At 40.5% G+C, this 18,998-nt stretch overlaps 1 protein-coding gene across 2 annotated transcripts in view; it reads right to left on the reverse strand.

The window, feature by feature from the left end:
• The window catches only part of DAAM1 (dishevelled associated activator of morphogenesis 1), a 229,885-nt gene that overhangs the window by 107,364 nt on the left and 103,523 nt on the right, over positions 1-18,998 (reverse strand). For both annotated transcript variants that reach the window (XM_006864597.1, XM_006864598.1), the window contains exon 3: positions 6,638-6,727. In XM_006864597.1, the coding sequence (XP_006864659.1) occupies positions 6,638-6,727 (90 nt within the window). The remainder of the gene's footprint in view (positions 1-6,637; positions 6,728-18,998) is intronic.

Raw genomic sequence — 18,998 nt, forward strand, 5'->3', positions numbered from 1 at the left:
AGGACACACTACCTTATTTTCTCCTCTCTGAAGACAGACCCCGTACTTTTCCCAGGATTTAAAAGTCATGTCAACAATAAGCAAATATGGCATGGCCAGATGCCCTTCAGTCAGATGGTTCATTGTTTTAAAAGCTTCAGCTTAAAAAGCCAAAAGATTGTTAACAGATGCAGTTTCTGGCTAGAGACTGGGAAAACCTCACTTAAACAAAAGAGTATGCTGTGATTGGAACTCAAAAAGGGAATTACCTTTAAAGATAAGAACCACAAACATTTCCTATTTGAAAACACCCCCAGCCCCACAAACAGGATCTTTTTTGGACCTTTCCTGAAAGTTTCAAAATTTGACAGCAGATTGCTGCATATGACAAACCCGCCAACCAGCCCAGTAACTGTTGCCAATTTGTTTGGACTTTGAACAAGGCCACAATATCCATCTCTTGCTCTCCCCAGATTACTCAATTAGGCAAAATTCCATTAATTTATTTCTAATCTCTGTAACCCGAAAAATACTTTTGCTGCTTTTGTTTTGGCTCTGGGGATGGGTTTTTAATGGGAGACTTAGAGAAGTTTCACAAATGAGCACAGAGTTGGATAAGTAGATAGTCACTTCTGGGCTCAAGTCACTATTGGATGAGACGATCGTTGTGACCTGTCTTTAGTTCCCAGTGTCCTTGGCCTCCACAACTTCTGTTCACTTTTACACAAAAGGCCTTCTTTCCACCAAATCATGCTGTCTGTTTCTGTTGGCTTTCCATGACTTCACTATGTGTGAGAATGTCTGTAGTGTTATGGGTTCTAATCTTGAAAGATGGGAAGCCTGAAGGAACCAGGAGTTTGGTGTGATAAATAGTTTTGCTGGCTGATACGGCTGATTTGAAAAGCTACATAACAAGAAATGTTCCAAGAATCTCTTCGTTGAACTAAAGGTGGCCATTAGCTCAATTCTGAGCAGGGGCAACCTGTCCCTTAAGGAATCACATTTTCAGACAGAGAAACCAGCATGCTTTTTTCCCAGGTTAGGTTTTGGAGCTCTCATAATTACTTCATGTTTTCCAATTTGTTAGTGTCCAAACTGCCCATTTCTAATCAAAAGCCTAGAGATGTTAACCATCTAAAATACTCTAACCAAGAAAATCCCTCGTCAAGCAATGCTTCCATTTATTTTAAAGTGAGGGAGAGCTATGAGCCCATGAGATTCCACAAAGAGTTAAAATGGGTTTCCCCTTCAGCCCACACCGTTTTTCTCAGTCACATAAGGAATCCAAGCTGCTGGAATGAAGCTAGTAGAATTGCTTTCTGAAAGATCTGTGCATCTGGCCAGGTATTAGCAGGAAGGACCCATTTATCAAGAGATGGGATTCTGAGGCCAGTGGTCACATCATCCATATCCACCCTCCTACAAAAGCCAGCCCCATCATGTGCACATAACACAAGGTTTGCAACAGAATCTGATAGGCCTGGAAATTGAAAAAGGAGCAGCAGCTGCAAGCTCGAGGTCATTACTATCCTCCAGGGCTTTACTCGAAGGGGCAGTAGTTTCTATGATTAACTTTCAATTGCTGTCAAGGGTGTAATAAAATCTGGGAAAGAAGAAAACTTTCCCGTTAGTAAGCTACTCCCATTTCCCTGTCCAGTCCTTTCCTCCAGTGAATAGCTCCAATCCCCTCCACATCTCGTTTCCCAATTTTGAGGAAAGTTTGCATGACGATGAGCCAAAACAATGTCCTTAGAGTGTATACAGCCACTTGAGGATTTTTCTTTCTCAGTGGCCGGCTCTTTTAGATGGCACTGTAAAAAACACTTCCCTTGCTTCTAAAGACCACAAAAATACATCAGGTTCAGAACATTTTATTTCCGTTGTATAATTCTTTCCCAAGATATTGAACACGTTTCCTAAGCCATGACAGACTACTGGAGTGGCGCTGCAGGATCAGCGCTGGCCTGCAAACTCAAAAGTCGGCAGTTCAACCCACCAGCTGCTCCTTGGAATTCCCATACAGGGTCAGAACTCAAGGGCACTTAACAAAACAAAACAAAAAGCCATGACAATCAAGTCAACAAAAGAGAGATTTTCCTAGTTAGTAAGATGAGCACAAAGAGAAAGAGCAGGAGAGAGGAAGATTTATAACCCTGAAGACTTCACCATGGGTTAATAGAGGGTAGGATACCGTATGGAAAGGTTACAGTTTAACGTCTCTCAGTAAAGGTCACGAGAATCCAACATGGCACATGGTTATCAACTCAGATGGGAAATTAAGTGGGCTGTAACATTTTTGACAGTATGCAATACAAAAGTACTCAATACAACAGCAGGGACAATTCAGTGGTTCTGTCACCATGCAGTGATTTCAAAATATCAGATGTTAGAATTGTAGAGATGAATAAGACATGGTGCCTCACCAAGAAAGCGATAAAATCTCAAGGGAAAGACTCACTGCTGGAGAGTTATGGGACCAGACAATGATTATTATTTTTTTGCCCCAGGGAGGCTCCAAACTTCATACTGTACAGTCGTTGTTAACTGCTCTTGAGTTGGCCCTGACTCACAGAGAGTCATGCACAATAGCACAAAACGCTACTTGGCCCTGTGCTATCTCCATGATGCCTGCAGATAATTGTGACCCACAGGGTTGTGGGGAGCAGACTGTCCGGCCTTCTTCCTAGTTAATCTGAGTCCTGAAGTGCTGCTAACACGTGTTCAGCATCCAAGCAACATGCGAACCTTCGCCGACAGACAAGCAGTATCTGTGCTTCAGGTACACTGGTTGGGAGTTGAACCCTGCTCTCTCTCATGGAGTGTGAGAATTCTACCATTGCAAAGTGCTGATGAATCAGTTCAGACTCATAGCAACCCTGTATAGGGTTTGAACTGTCAACCTTGCAGTTGGCAGCCCACAGCTTATCCTACAGCATCACTCCAGGACTCCAATTGCTTATTATCGTCAAGTGCCATCAAGTCAGTTCCAACTTGTAGTGACCTTCTATAGGGTTTCTGAGGAGCCACTGGTGGGTTTGAACCACCGACTTTGTGGTTAGCAGTCTAGTGCTTATCCTACAGTGCCACAGCAGGAGTCTATTAGTCATCTAGTCAAAAGTGTCCTAGATACTGGTGGGGGTGTCTTGAAAAGCTATTGAATGATCCTTTGTTCCTACTCTCCTACTCACTACCTGGTGGAGAGAGGCATGTATTTTTCTTAGGTACTAGCCTTTCCCTTCCCTATATCTTGGTTTGGGGGGGGGGGGAAATGGCAAAATGTGGCCACGAACAGGACTGGTTCCCCCCCAAAAATGGATGTGCCAAAGGGTTTAAAAGATGGTGGAATAAACTTGACTTCAGGAGTTGTGGTCCATGGATTGATGTCTACTCATGTGAGTATTAGGGAATTAGGCATTTTTGTGAACCTCGTATACAGTCTTCCCTTCTTCTAAAGTCCTAGAAGCCTCAGCCTTTAACTTGGCATAGTTGTTATTGTTGTCAGGTGCCATCGAGTCGGAACCGACTCATAGCGACCCCATGCACAGCAGAATGAAACAATGCCCGGTCCTGGGCCAACCTCACTACTGCTGCCACACTTGACGCCATCAATGATGCCACCTGGCTGATCCATCTCGTTAGGGGTCTTCCTCTTTTTCTCTGACCCTCCATCTTACCCAGCATGACATCCTTCTCCAGCGACTGTTACATCCTGATAGTCACTGGAGAAGGATTAGCATCCCAGAATAAAGTCATTGTTGCATGAGGTAAAGTATGTCCATATGACTCATTTCTGGGCAACTGAATGTGAGGGAGAGTCACATAGATAACTCCTGGAACCTGTCCCTAAAGTGGATATTATTAACTTGAAATGTGAAATAACTGTAGGACAATGAGGACAAGGGATATACCTTGTTGTTGCTGTAGTTAAGTGCCTGCGAGTCAGTTCCAACGCATAGTAAATTCTATACGTAACAGAATGAAACAGTGCCAGGTTCTACACCATCTTCACTTCCTGTTACTCTAAAACCCATTGCTGATGATACTGTGCCAACCCATCTCATTGGAGGTCTTTCTCTTTTTTTGCTGACCCTCCACTTTATCAAGCGAGATGTCCTTCTTCAGGGACTGAGCTCTCCTGACAATATTTCTTAGTACTCGAGACAAACTCCATGTTCTCATCTAAATCCAGCTTGAACCTCTGGAAATTCCCTGACAATGTATTGCTGTAGCCATCTCCTAATTGTCTTCATCAAAATTTTACTTGAATTTGATCTTAATGATATTGTTCGATGATTTCTGCATTCCGTTGGGTTACCTCTCTTTGAAATGGACACAAATATGGATTTTTTCCAATCAGTTGGCCAAGTAGCTGTCTTCCAAATTTCTTGGCAAGGATGAGTGATTGCCTCCAATGCTGAATCAGTTTGTTGAAAGATTTCAATTTATATTCCATCAATCTGGAGCCTTGTTCTTGGATAATGCCTTTTAATGTCCTTTGGACTTCTTCAGTATTATTCACTCTTGATCCTACGATATCTCTTGAACACTGACCATTTCTTTTTGGTACAGTGGCTCTGAGTATTCCTTCCATCTTCTTTTGATGCATCCGGCATCATTCAATATTTTGTCCACAGGATCCTTAAATATTTCAAGTCCAGGTTTCAGGTTTGAAAGTCTTTTTTTTTTTTTTTTTTTTTTCATTTCTTTCAGCTTAGAATTGCTAAGGATTTTTTCTCTTTTGGTTTTCTATCTCCAAGTCTTTACACATGTCATTACAATACATGACTTAGTCTTGAGCTGTCCTGTAAAATTTTCTATTCATTTTTTTTACCTCCTCATTTCTTCCATTTGCTTTAGCATCTCGGTGCTGGACAGCAAGTTTCAGAGTCTCTTCTGACATCCATTTTGATCTTTTCTTACTTTCTTGTCTTTGTAATGACCTTTTGTTTTTCTCCTATGGAATATTCTTGATGTCATCCCACAACTATTCTGGTCTGCAATCATTAATGTCTAATGCATCAAATCTAATCTTGAGATGGTCTCTTAAATTCAGGTGGGATACCTTCAAGTCCATATTTTGACTCTGATGGATTTGTTTGAATTTTTTTTTTCAGTTTTAGCCTGAACTTGCATATGAGTAGTTGATTGTCTGCTCCACAGTGCCCCTAGCCTTGTTTTGGCTGATGATATGGAGCTTTTCCACCATCTCTTCCCACAGATGTAGTCAATTTTATCTCTGTATAGTCCATCTAGTGAGGTGCATGTGATAGTCATTTTTAATGTTATGTTTAAAAGGTACTCGCAATGAAGAAGTTATTGGTCTTGCAAAATTCTATCACACGACCTCTAGCATAATTTCTATCACCAAGGTAATAAGTACTTCAAGATAGATCTTGAAGTGTTCTTTTTGTTGAAGAATGTAATGCCATTCCTCTTCAATTTGTCATTCCCCGACTGGTAAACCATATGGCCAATTCCAGTCCATTTCAGCTCTCTAATGCCTAGGATATGGACCTTCATGCATTCTATTTCATTTTTGACAATCTCCAATTTTCCTAGACTGATACGTCATACATTCCATGTTCCATTTATTAATGGATGTTTGCAGTGGTTTCTCATTTTGAGTTGTGCCCCATCATCAAATGAAGGTCTCAAAGCTTTATTCCATTGGCATTATAATGGTCAACTCTACTTTGAGGAGGCAGATCTCCTATATATATATAAATACCCATAACTAATGAACATTGTGTGTGTATATATATATATATATATATATATATATATATATATATACACATTAAGAATATACCTTATTGTTAAAGGGAGGCAATTCACAAATACCCATAACTAATGAATGTTATATAGATAGATAGATAGATAGATAGATATAGATATATACCTTAAGGATATACCTTGATGTTGTTGCTATGTGCCATCAATTTGGTTCTGATTCATAGCAACCCAGTATAGCGTTTCCTAGAAGTGACTGGTGATTTTGAACTGCTGACCTTGTTCAAACCGACGTTGAGGTTGAGTGCTTATCCTATGGTGCCACACCAAGACTCCCTTGCTGTTGCTGTTATTGTTAAATGCCATCGAGTTGGTTTCAACTGATAGTGACTCTGTATAGGGTTTCCAAGGAGCAACTGGTGAGCTAGAGCCATTGACCTTGTGGTTCAAACCAACTTTACAGTCCAGCACATTAAGCCACAGTGCCACACCAGGACTCTTTTGCTGTTAAGTACCATTGAGTAAGTACCACAAAATGGAAACTTGGAAGAAGGTTGGTCACAGAGAACTGTGAAACCACAATACCACTCCTAAACTGGCAAAATACAAACATTTAAGTGAAGAGTAAGGGAAGACATCGACTTCTGGCTTGTATGTTGTAAAATAACCACTGTTATTTTGGTTGTCAATTATACGGAGGTGCTAAGTAAACAAGAATAGGGTACAGGAGGGTCCAAGATTGTTGGTATAAACAACGTCCAAGAATCAGCACTTTGCACGGCTAGCACCAAGTCCACAACATAATGTATTCAATCTGGTTTTCATGTTGTAAAGAGCGGTCCGAATTCTGGAGGTGAAGTGAAAAAGCAAAGGGAAGCAAACAGAATCATTTTCCAGTTTACCATAAACACAATTAACTTTTTCTTACCTTTTTCTTGCTACAGTATATTTGCCATTTTTTCTCTGCTGGAAGTGCAAACATGGCTTCCCTGTGTTTGTCTGTGAGGTCAAGTTCATCCTGGAAAGAAATAGAATAGTGTTACGTTGATAAAGTTTTATACTAATCAGGAAAGTTATTGTCATCATTAATGTGAGAAAAGAACACCAACATGTATTTAAAGGAAATTGGGAAAAAATTTAAAAATCAAGAAGCTAAGTTAACATGACCCTTACCATCAAGAAAGAATGTCCCTGGCACAGGTCGAGGCATGACACAGCATGAGAGATGAAGCCTACACTCACCAAAGGTTGGAGTAACCAGACCACGCAAGGAAAGAATGATCATGAATTATTGTAAAGGTCATCAAACTTCAGGGGTTTAGCATTCATCACAATAAATATGAGGGTTTGTTAGGAACAGCTTCACAAACAATGAGTATCAGGCTGGGTCTTGAGGGGAAGGGGAGGACTTGAACAGAAGAGAGGAAGGAAAATCTAGGCAGGGAACTATCAGCTATGGTAACTGACTGGTATGTTTCGGGGACAATGACCAGCTTAAATGAAGCACTGGGTTTATGGAATACATCTTCACATAAAAGATTTGAGAGTTAAGGAGTTATCAATTTGTGAAAGTCTTCAATGTCAAAATTAAGGAGTTTATCCACTTGACCAAGGAGAATCAATGAAGCTTTTGAGCAAGAATGACATCTATAAGCCCCACTATTATTACTTTAAATAAGAAAAGCTGTAGAAGAATTGATGCATTTGAGTTATGGTGTTGGAGGAGAATATTAAAAGCACCATGGGCTGCCAAAAGAACAAACAAATCTGTGTTGGAGGAAGTGCAGCCAGAGTGCTCCTTAGAAGCCAGGATGGCCAGACTTCATCTCTCATACTTTGCACATATTGTCAGGAGGGATCGGTTCCTGGAGAAAAATATCATGTTTGGTAAAGTGGAGGGTTGGAAAAAAAAAAGAAGACCTCCAACGAGATGGATTGGCACAGCAGCAGTAGCCATGGGCTCAAGTGTAGCAACGATTGTGAGGTTGGCACAGAACCGGGCGGTGTTTCATTCTGTTATGCATACGGTCACTGTGAGTCGGCACTGACTTGATGGCACCTCACAACAACAGCACAACAATTATTATTTTATATGCTAAGCATTTTTCATTTACTTCTCACAGTGTTCATTACCACCACCCCTGTTCCACAGTTTGAGAAAACTTAGGCTTAAAGACGGTAAAACTTGTTCAAGACCACACGCCAGGTAAATGATAGGGCTGGTTTTTTGAGTACAGAGCTGTCTGACTCCAGAGCCCAGGCTCTGAGCTTCTCAGATCAGTGTTTGGAAGCATTAATTTTATGGCGGTGTGCAGACATTAAAGGAAGGCAATTCACAAACACCCATAACTAATGAATGTTGTTTTTGTTGTTGATAAGCGTCGTGAAATTGGTTCCGACTCATAGCAAACCGGTGTAGGATTTCCAAGGAGTAGCTGGTGAGTATAAATTGCCGACCCTTGAGGTTCAAACCAAACTTGGGGTCCAGGGCTATGAATAACAATGAAATAATGAACATAAAATGCTCAGAAAACAGTTCTTGGCATTTAATAAAAGCTCAATCTCTGGCCAGTATTATTATTGGTATTGGACCTCTCTGGTAAATATTATTCCTACAGGGAGATTTATCGAGTTGAGGGTAGTAGACAATGAGGGTAACGCTACCTTGGCAGGGGGGGATAGCTAACAATTACAGCACAGTAAGATTTCATTCTCTAGAGTATAAACAAGCCCCCTCTCCCACCCCAAAATACTTTATGTGTGTAGCTGCTGTTCTTTTATCCAATTTTTCATCGGATATGTGGGCTTAGAACACTGAGCTTTATTTCTTAACCCTACCTGTATTTAAGGGGCCCTGGTGGCACAGTGGTTAAGCCCTCTGCAGGTCAGAAAAACATTGGCTGTTCAAACCCACCAGTTGCTCTGTGGTGTAAGATGAGGCAGTCTGCTTCTATTCAGATTTTGTTGTTAAGTACCATGGAGCCAGTTCCGTCCGACCCTGCACAGGGTTTCCGAGGCTGTAAATCTTTACGGGAGCAGAACGTCTCATCTTTCTCCCGTGGAACCGCTGGTAGTTTTGAACTGCTGACCTTGAGGTTGGCAACCCGACTCGTAACCACTATGCTACCAGAGATTACAGCCTTGAAAAGTTCTACTCTGTCCTAGAGGGGCACTATGACTCACAAGTGACTTAGTGACAATGAACTTGGTAGTGGTTTGCTCTCCTTTTAGTCATCAAGAAGCCCTGTTATTTCTTTTTTATAAACATCTTTAAAATAATAATAATAATAACAATAGAGTTCACCCTTTGAACACTTAATTGTGCTCATGAGGAATCTGTACCTGGACCAAGGCCTCTTGTTGTTAGAACAGAACATAGGAAGACTGAATGGTTTAAAATTAAGAAAGGTGTGTGATAAGGTTGTATTCTTTCACCATACTTACTCAACCTGTATGCTGAGCAAATAATCCGAGAAGTTGGGTTATATGAAGAAAAACGTGGCATCAGAATTGGAGGAAGACTCGTTAACAATCTGTGATATGCAGATGATACAACCTTGCTTGCTAAAAGTGAAGAGGGCTTAAAATATTTACTGATGAAGATCAAAGAGCACACCCTTCGGTATGCATTGCATCTCAATGTAAAGAAAACAAAAATCCTCACCACTGGACCAATAAACAACATTCTTATCAATGGAGAAAAGATTGAAGTTGTCAAAGACTTCATTCTTCTTAGATCAACTATCAACACTCACGGAAGCAGCAGTCAAGAAATCAAATGATATATTGCATTAGGCAAATCTGCTACACAAGACCTTTTTAAAGTGTTGAAGAACAAAGATGTCAGCTTCAGGACTAAGGTACACCTGAGCCAAGCCATGGTATTTTCAATAACCTCATATGCATGTGAAAGCTGGACAGTGAATAAGACATTAGAAGAATTTCAGAGAAGGATATCATTTTTGGTAGGGTGGAGTGTCAGAGAAAAAGAGGAAGACCACCAGTGAGATGGATTGGCAAAGTGACAGCATCAGTGGGCTCAAGCGTGGCAACAATAGTGAGGTTGGCCCAGGATTGGGCAGTGTTTTGTTCTGCTGTGCATAAGGTCACTATGAGTTGGTACTGACTCAATGGCACCTAACGACAATAAAACCACCCAAACGTGTGCCCTAATAGTCTCCTCTTGGCCTCTTGCAATAACCTCCTCACCTGTTCCTCCTTGCCTTTCCAATTCTTCCTACTCAGCATGTACTGCATTTTCTTAAATCAGTGGGTCTCAAATTTGTGCATGGATCAGAATTATCTGGAAGGCTTGTTAAAACATAGATGCTGGGCCCCACTTGAGTGGGGACGAGAAGAGGAGGGGGGCTGCATTCCTAACAGGCTTCCAAGTGTTACTGATGCTGGTCTGGGGACCATACTTTAGAACCACTACCACCTTAAAAATCAGGAAAAAGATGAGCTTTCTGCTCCTGTAAAGATTTACAACTTTGGACAACACAATGACACACAACCACCAACCACCACCTTAAAAATACAGCATCAAACCTAACTTGAGTCCCAGTTCAAATACTGTCAATAGTTCCACATTGCCTAAAAAATGAAGTGTACATTCCTCAGGTCTGTCTTCATTTATTTTTAATCCTGGGGAAAATATATATGTTAAAAGATACCTCAGGACTGCCTTTTGAGGTATTCCATTTATGATCCCAACTTGTCTTGCCTCTTTTTGTATACTTGCTTGCCTATTTTGTAAATACTTACACCTTCTGGTATGGAGCTCTGGTAGCATAGTGGTTACAAATTGGGCTGCGAACCACAAGGTCAGCAGTTCGAAACTACCAGCTGCTCCGCGGGAGAAAGATGAGGCGATCTGCTCCCGTAAAGATTTACAGCCTCGGAAACCCTGTTCAGGGTCGCTATGGGTCGAAACCGACTCGACGGCACTTAACAACAACAACACCACCTTCTGGTAAGGCACTGTGGGTTAATGTGCTGGACTGCAAGGTTCAACTGAACTGCAAGACACCAGTCACTCCTCAGAATCCTATACCAGGCTACTTAACACCACCACCTCCAGAGCCTAGCTACTGCCTAATACGTTGTAGCTTCTCTTTGGAAGTACTTTATCTCTTTAAGCCTTAATTGCCTCATCTCTGGAATGGGGCATATCATCGCTCTTATAGGAATTAGCAATATCAGCTAAGCATGTAGCACTGCCTGGCATGGAGTTAACTATACTATTATTCCAATCATCACTGAACAACATCTGTTGCTCTTTTAAGGGCAAGGTATGCATTGTTAAGTTGTTTGTTGTTGGTAAGTGCTATAGAGTTGGTTCTAGCTTATAGTTCAAGTACAACAGAACAAAATACTGCCCAGTTTTGTGCCATCCTCACCATTGTTGCTAAGTTTGAGCTAACTGTTACAGCCTCTGTGTCAATCCATCTTATTAAGGGTCTTCCTCTTTTCCATTGACTCTCTGCTCTACCAAGCAGTATGTCCTTTCTCTAAGGACTGGTCCCTCCTAATAACATGTCCCAAGTATATGAGAACTCCTGGTATGGTGTTGTAGGATCAGCATCGGACTGCGAACCACAAGGTTGGCTGTTCAAACCCACCTGCTGCTCCTTGAAAACCTTATACGGGCTTGCTATAAGTTGGAACCTACACAATGGCACATCACAGCAATAATAGCATGTGAGAACAAGTCCTTCTTGCTTTTAAGGAGTATCTGGCTGTACTTTTCCCAAGACAGATTTCTTCATTTTTGGGGTAGTCCAATATTTTCTGACAGTTCAATATTCCTTACCAATACCATAATTCAAAGACATCAATTCTTCTTTGGTTTTCCTTATCCATTGTCCTGTTGTGTATTAACTCATTGAAAACACTCACACACCCACACACATAACCATACACACAGAAAAACCAGCTATTAAGAATTGTAACAATGAACAACCAGGAAGGAAATAAACAGATTTTCATCAAAAATTATTGAGGAAAATGTTAACGTTTCAATATGAAACTATTATTTATGTATATGCAGTCTTTTCTTTTTTCCCCCCTCTTAATTTCCTGTGATTCACACCTGCTCTCACCTGTTGATAAATGAGGAAAATAATGGTGATATAAATCACTTCCAAACAATTATGACTTTGGGGAGGCTGGTGTGGGGGCGTACATTCGGTCATCTATTACTCTCAATAGTATGGTGTTTAGTTAGGAGGGATAAACTTGTGATTTGTGAGAGAAACTAGAGTTGTTAATACTACCTCCTTTATTATGCTAGAGCACGAGCAGTTTTGCTTACCTAGGAGAGATATGAAGAAACATGTGGATCCTGAAACTTAGAAATTCATAGCAAAGGATATTAATATTATTCTATTTTGCTGTGTGAGAGAGATAACTTTTGCTCTACAGAGATATAGAAATGAACAGTTTTAAACTGAAAAACCACAGTGGAAATAGAACTTAGGGACTGGTAGCTTCATGCAAGAAGAGGATTTTTATAAAATTATTTAAAAAAATAGCTATAGGGGTCTACTGCACATAATGTTGCATTAAAGTAACAAAATCGGAAGGAATAAATGAATACTGATAACAAATGTTGTTGTTAAGTGATGTCCAGTCCATTTCAACTCATAGTGATCCTGTACGGGGTTTCTGAGGAGTGGCTGGAGAGTCTGAACCCGACCTTACAGCTCGAAGTCCAGTGCTTATCCTACAGCGCCACACCAGGAGTTCACTGATAATAATAGCAGCTAACAATTATTGGGAGTTCTGGTGTGGCGTTGTAGGATAAGCATTGGACTACTAACCACAAGGCTGGTGGTTCAAATCCACCAGTTGATTCCTCAGAAACCCTACAGAAGATCGCTATGAGTTGTAACCAACTTGATGGCACTTAACAAAAACAGCAAACAATTAGTGAGCATTTCCTGTGTTCTTTGTAATAGTGTTTTATCCTCACAACAAAATAAAAGGTAATATTATGATTCCATTTCCAGGGAACTGACTCAGAGAAATTAAGTACCTTGCTCAACATAACAAAGCTAGTCAATGCTGGAGAAGGGATTTGAATCCAGATTATCTGGTTATAAAGCTTGTGTTCCCACGACTCATTCTAGCTGATCCAGGGAGGCAGAACTTTGACACTGAGGTGACATGAAAATGCATCACTAGTATCTGTTAGCAGAAAGGGGGTGGGGAGCTTTCTCCCAGGTTTGGCTCTTAGGGTTATGTGATCTTAAAGAAATGACTTAACCTCTGAATTCACCCCACCCCCACCCCCGCCTCCCATTCCAAATGTATTTGTGTGCTGACTCATTACCTTTTTATATGAATGAATCAAGCATGAAACATTGAGACTGTCAGAGTCTTAGAGATCAATCAATACTTACATGCTGTCCTATTGGTTCCAGGACCATGTTAAGATATTACTAAGATACAAAGATGAGTAATAGATGACCTGATTTCATGGCATTTATAACCTAGTTCAGAATAGGTGATGACAGGTTCTAATGGTCCCTTTCATTTCAGTCTCAAATCCAAACTCTTAAATAGACAAGGGCCTTCACCTGCTTGCCCTACCACACCTCCTCATCTTCTAACAGAAGTCACTTCAAATCACAAGTTGCTCACTTCTGAAACTTCGCATATGCAGTTCCGTTGTTTCAGAAAGCCCTTTCTGCTGTATATAAGGACAAATACTCTTCATCTAAGCATTTATAAGGCATCAGTTACTTCCTTCATGCAGCCAACCAGACTTTCCCAGCATGGGCAACTCCTCTGTGCTCTCCTAACCTTGGGGCATTTATGACATCTGCACGGTGAACCACAAGGTCAGCAGTTTGAGCTCATGAGCCTCTCTGCAGGAGAATAGATTCAGCTTTCTGCACCCGCAAAGACTTTAAGTCTAGGAAACTCTATACAGGTTCGCTATGAGTCGGAACCGACTAGATGGCACTTAACAATAAACAATATCATAGTTATGTTATTGAGGTGCTAAATTTGATCTACCCATCTTTGAATTATTTGGCAGCCCCCTAAACAGTATCTGACATACCAGAATGGCAAAAAATTAGAGGGGGAAGATAGGGAAGCTGGGAGAGAAGCAGGAAGTGAGGGCAGAAGCAGTGAAGAAGAAGGGAGAGGGATAGTGGGAAGAAAAAATTGTGGGATATAGTGATGATTGCTGGATTTTAAAGATTTAAGGCCATTCTTCTCTTTGTTTCTTTGGGGGTGCAAAATGTATAAACAGTAAAATGTACAGATCCTGAGTATACAATTTTTGTGTTTGGCAAATGGGTGTAGCACTTTGACTTTTTAGAAAAATGGCTGCACCACTTCACATACACTATTCAATCAAAATATGAAGAGTCCTTTGCTCCACATTCAAGTTTTTCCATCACTTATCCCAATTCCTCCCTGTCTTTCTTATTTCCATTTATCCTTCTTTGCTAACCTTTCTGAACTTTACCCTTGGGTAAATGCTGCCCTTTTGATTTAAGTGGCCGATTCATCTAAGGTGTGGAATACCTCATAATGTTACTGTCCTCTGTTCATTTCCAGACCTGAAGGGTGCCTAAGGTCCATTATTCTGTAAGACCAGTTGTTAAATGTTGTTGAGTCAGTTCTGGCTCATAGCGACCCTGTATAGGGTTCCTGAGGGTTTAAATCTTTGCGGGAACAGAAAGCCTCATGTTTTGCCGGTAGAGTGGCTGGTAGGCTTGAACAGCCAACCTTGCAGTTCACAGTTCAATGCTTATTGTATGGAGTCACTGTGCTCCATCAGTCCATTAAAACTGGTCTTTCTGATGATTTTGAATTTTGCTCCACATTTTATCCCACTCTATTCAAGACCTTCTAATAGGATCCCTCCTTTCAGAGCAGATGGTAGTGGTATCCTGGAAACACCTAGTTCTTCTGGTCTCTGGATGTGGAGACCACTGGCTAATTGTTTCCATGTGTCTTTGATTTTCATTTTCTTTCCTCTGGACAGGGAGAGGCTAATAGTTGCAACTTAGATGGCCACTTATGCATTTACTTCACGTTCTTGCCAACATTTGATGCTAAGACTTTAAAATTTTATCTATCTTAGTTTATGTAAAGTGGCATGTCACTATGACTCTCATTTGCATTTCCTGATGAAAACCAAAGCTGAGCATACCTTTTCATGTGCTTACTGGTCATTCATATATTTTCTCCTCTGAAGTGTCATTTCAAACATTTCACCTATTCTTATTGCGTTGCCTGCCTTGTTAGTATCGATTTAAAGGAACTCTTTATATATTCTGGAAACTTTTTTTTTTCTTTCTTTTCAGCCTGTGACTTGACTCTTCATTTTGTTGACAACGTAATTTTTATGTGTTCTTTAAGAAATCTTTGCAACTTGCTGCCCAAAAATACATTCTATGTTTTCTTCCGGAAGTTATAGAGTTTTATTCTTAGTTTTTAGGTTTAGATTTAGAATTCATTTCATAGACTACTCCTGGATTATGCTATTTCTTTATTTAAAACCAGCCTGATTTGTTCTGTTTTTGTTTGCTTCATTGTAATTTGCTATCAAAGATTACATAGCAAATAGGCTTTACATTCAACAGTTCATACACATTTTAATTTGACATTAAAATGTGTCAAATGTGATTGCGTTCCTCACAGTGTAACAGCACCCTTCCTACTTCTTCCCTGTGCGTATCATTTCCATTTATCCTTCTTGCCTTCTGAGCTTTATCCCTGGGCAAACACTACCCTTTTCATCTTGTATGGTAGGTTGTTCTAAGGAGTTCATACCTCCCTGGTGTTACTACTGCTCGCTTTATAAGCCTGTCTACTGAGTCCTGGTGTGGAGCTGTAGGCTAATGCGTAAGACTGCAAAAGTCATTTTAACTGCAAGGTCAAGCTTGTGGTTCAAGCTCACCAGCTGCTCCTTGGAATCCCTGTACAGGGTTGCTATGGGTTGGAATCAACTCGACTGCACTTAACAACAACAACAACTGTTTCAGTGAAAATTGCCTCATGGGAGAATTCAGATCCAGACCTGAAGGGTGACTAAGGACCAATCTTGGCAGTTCCACCAGTTTCTATCCAACCAGCAAACCTGGTCTCTTTTCATATTTTGAGTTTCCTTCCATAGTTTTCTCCCACACTATCCAGAACTTCCTGTTGTGATCTCTTTCAGAGTCAGCAACAGTGGTAGTTGGGCACCATCTAGTTCTGGTTTCAGGGTTGTGGATGTTGGGGTTCAAGTGACTCACTTACCCTTTGGACTAATTGTTCCCATGTGCCTGATTTTTCATCATTCTTCTTTGCTTAGGATGAGAAGAGCCCAGTAGTTGCCCCCAGTAGCCTGTTTTGCTTTTGCATATTACGTTCTCTTTTGTAACTACTTACAGTCATTGAGATGCATTGCTGGGAAGGAGGGGTCTTAGTTCTCTTATACGGCTATGACAAAACTACAACAAGTGCGTGGCTTTAACAAATAGAAATGTATTCTCTGGTAGTTTAGGAGGCTAGAAGTCTGAATGCAGGGCACTGGCTCGAGGGGAAGGCTTTCTCTCTGTCAGCTCTGGAAGGAGATCCTGGTCTCTTCTGAGTTTCTGCCCCTGGGCCATCTTCAGATGGTCTGGCATCTCTCTTATCTCTGCTTCCTGTTGGTGGTGGTGATGTGGTGATATGCCGAGGAGTCTCCGACTCACAGGGACCCTGTCTAGGGTTTCCAAGGCTATAAATCTTTATGGAAGCAGAAAGCCTCATCTTTCTCCTAAAGAGCCGCTCGTATATTTAAACTGCTGACCTTATGGTTGTTGTTGTTGTTATGTGCCGTGGAGTCGGTTCCGACTCATAGTGACCCTGTACAGGGTTTCCGAGGTTGTAAATCTTTACAGGAGCAGAAAGCCCCATCTTTCTCCCACGGAGCAGCTGGTAGTTTCAAACTGCTGACCCTGAGGTTAGCAGCCTGATTCGTAACCACTATGCTACCAGATTAGAAGCCCAGAAATCCACCATCTACCACGGTGTCTAGCTTGTGTAGTATTTCTCATATCTCAAAAAATACTAATTTAAGACACACCCTACATGGATCCTGTCTTATTAACAATGACAAAGACAACCCATTCTCAAATAGAATCATTACATGTATTTTTCATTTTGATAATTAATTTAAATAGTGAATGAAATAATTCAGGAAAATAAAACAATTAGGATCAGTCTATCTCAAAAGAAGATCCAAGGTTGCCTGGAGCTAAAAGGTAGGAGTAGGGATTGACTACAAATGGGCGCAAGGGAATTTTGAGGGGTAAGAGAAATGTTCCAAAACCAGAAATATTCCCAAACCAGATTGTGGACATTACTTTACACACACACACACACACACACACACACACACAACTGTATAAATTTACTAAAGTTAATCCAACTGTAAAAATGTAAAAATGCAATGAATGAATTATGCCATGTAAATTATATCTCAATAAAGGTGTTTGGGGGGAGAAAAACGCCCTGGTTTTTGAAGTCATAGGGAAACACATGAAAAATTCTATGTCGACAGAGTAAATACAGCCTGTGTAAATAGTAAGGACAAAAACTTTGGCTGAACATTAGGTAAACCAAGGACTCAGTTTAGAGGGAGAAAATGATCAGAAAGAAATGGATACAGAAGAGGGAATGGAAAAAATGTGAATCCCTTTAGAGTAAATCGCTCAATCTGGGAAATGTTACAATTTCAGAAACAACTTTTGCTTGAAGCCAAAGATCACTCTTCGACCTATCCTATTCCTTTTCTTAAGAATGAAATAAATTCTGTTAATATGCTTTCCGCTTAGCTTAACTGATAGTGTTTCCACCAGGCCCCTTCATATCTAAATTAAGTGGCATGTCCATATTAACGACAAATCTTTAAGAACCTGCTTTTTGTTGTGGTGGTGGTTGTTTTTCTCTCCCTCACCGGTGGCTCCATAGAAGAGTATTAGTTCCTCTGAGTTAATAACCACATTTTCACTAAAAATAATAAACAGACGCAACTAGCTAATACCCGGGAAGTACCCTGGTTGCTTTTCAATCTCACTATACCTTAGAATTGGGTGGCCTTGTTCCATTTTGGGTCATAATCTTTTATTTATATATATTATTATTCCTTGGATAGATTTTTGTTTTTAATCATCCATAGGAAAATGATGCAGCACCATGCTCCTACATTTTTCCACAGAAATTTCTAGTTTCTTAAAAACTAAACCAACAAACAAAGCCCTGAAGGCTTTTCCTCTTCCCATGGAGAAAAGGTGGTATTAATAAAAGTTTTTTATCAAGAAGAAAGGGCCTGAGAGGGAAGCTCAGTTGTGGGAACTAAAGTTCTAGTGTTCATCCTCAGCAAATGATTATGCCCCACTTCTACAAGATTCTACACAAAGAAATCTCACCAGTCCTTTATGCTAAAGTAGGCAGCTCCACAGAGATGTCGACATAAATCAGGAAACTGAGGAATTGGCACAGTACAAATAAATCTAAGGAAATGGGTTGATTCTCTAGATAAGGCAAAGGAAGGAATTTGAAATAATATACAATAAGGGTTTTAGATGAGCTGAAAGGCTAACACTTGGTAGCAAAAAGCTCTTTGTGAAGAGTTGAGTTAAATTGAACCAGGGTTTATTTACAAAACCTCAAAAGTTTATAGAAGAATTTATTCTTCTATACAATCTAGCAAATCTCTAATATTACTTTTAATGAATTAACAAACAAGTTTCCAGCTAACTAGAGAAATCTCTACTAAGGGAATTCATGGTTCCAATCTCTAATGGATTATGCTAATTCTCTGCATCCATACAAATATGTATTCATATAGTGGTAGGAGGACATGTGATTAATAACGCTGGCGGGGAATGTAGAAAGATAAAAATGCAGAGAGGGAAAAGCTAAGACAGGTTTTGTGGTTACACCACCCGTCACCCCACTCCTGCTGTTGGTGTTGTTTTAAGTTTTTTTCACAAGGCAACCATCCAACTAACTCACTGTAAAAAGATCCTGGAGTTTCCAACAGTATTGTTTCTCAGACAAGGCTAACTCTTCTCCTACAACTTACTTTCTTTAGGAACTTGCCCACAACAAATGGGCCCAATTAACCCATCCTAGCATCACTCAGGAAAGGTTTTCCATCTGTCCAGCAAGCAACAATTATCTCCTGTTCACATCAAGGATAACTTCAACTTTAGCAGTGCCGCCTCTCCATTGTGAACACTGGAATCCTGGTGTGGCACGGTGGGTTAATGCGCTGGACTGCAAAGTGTTTGAAT

Source organism: Chrysochloris asiatica, unplaced genomic scaffold, assembly GCF_000296735.1.
Source record: "Chrysochloris asiatica unplaced genomic scaffold, ChrAsi1.0 scaffold00067, whole genome shotgun sequence".
NCBI classification, from domain to species: Eukaryota; Metazoa; Chordata; class Mammalia; order Afrosoricida; family Chrysochloridae; genus Chrysochloris; species Chrysochloris asiatica.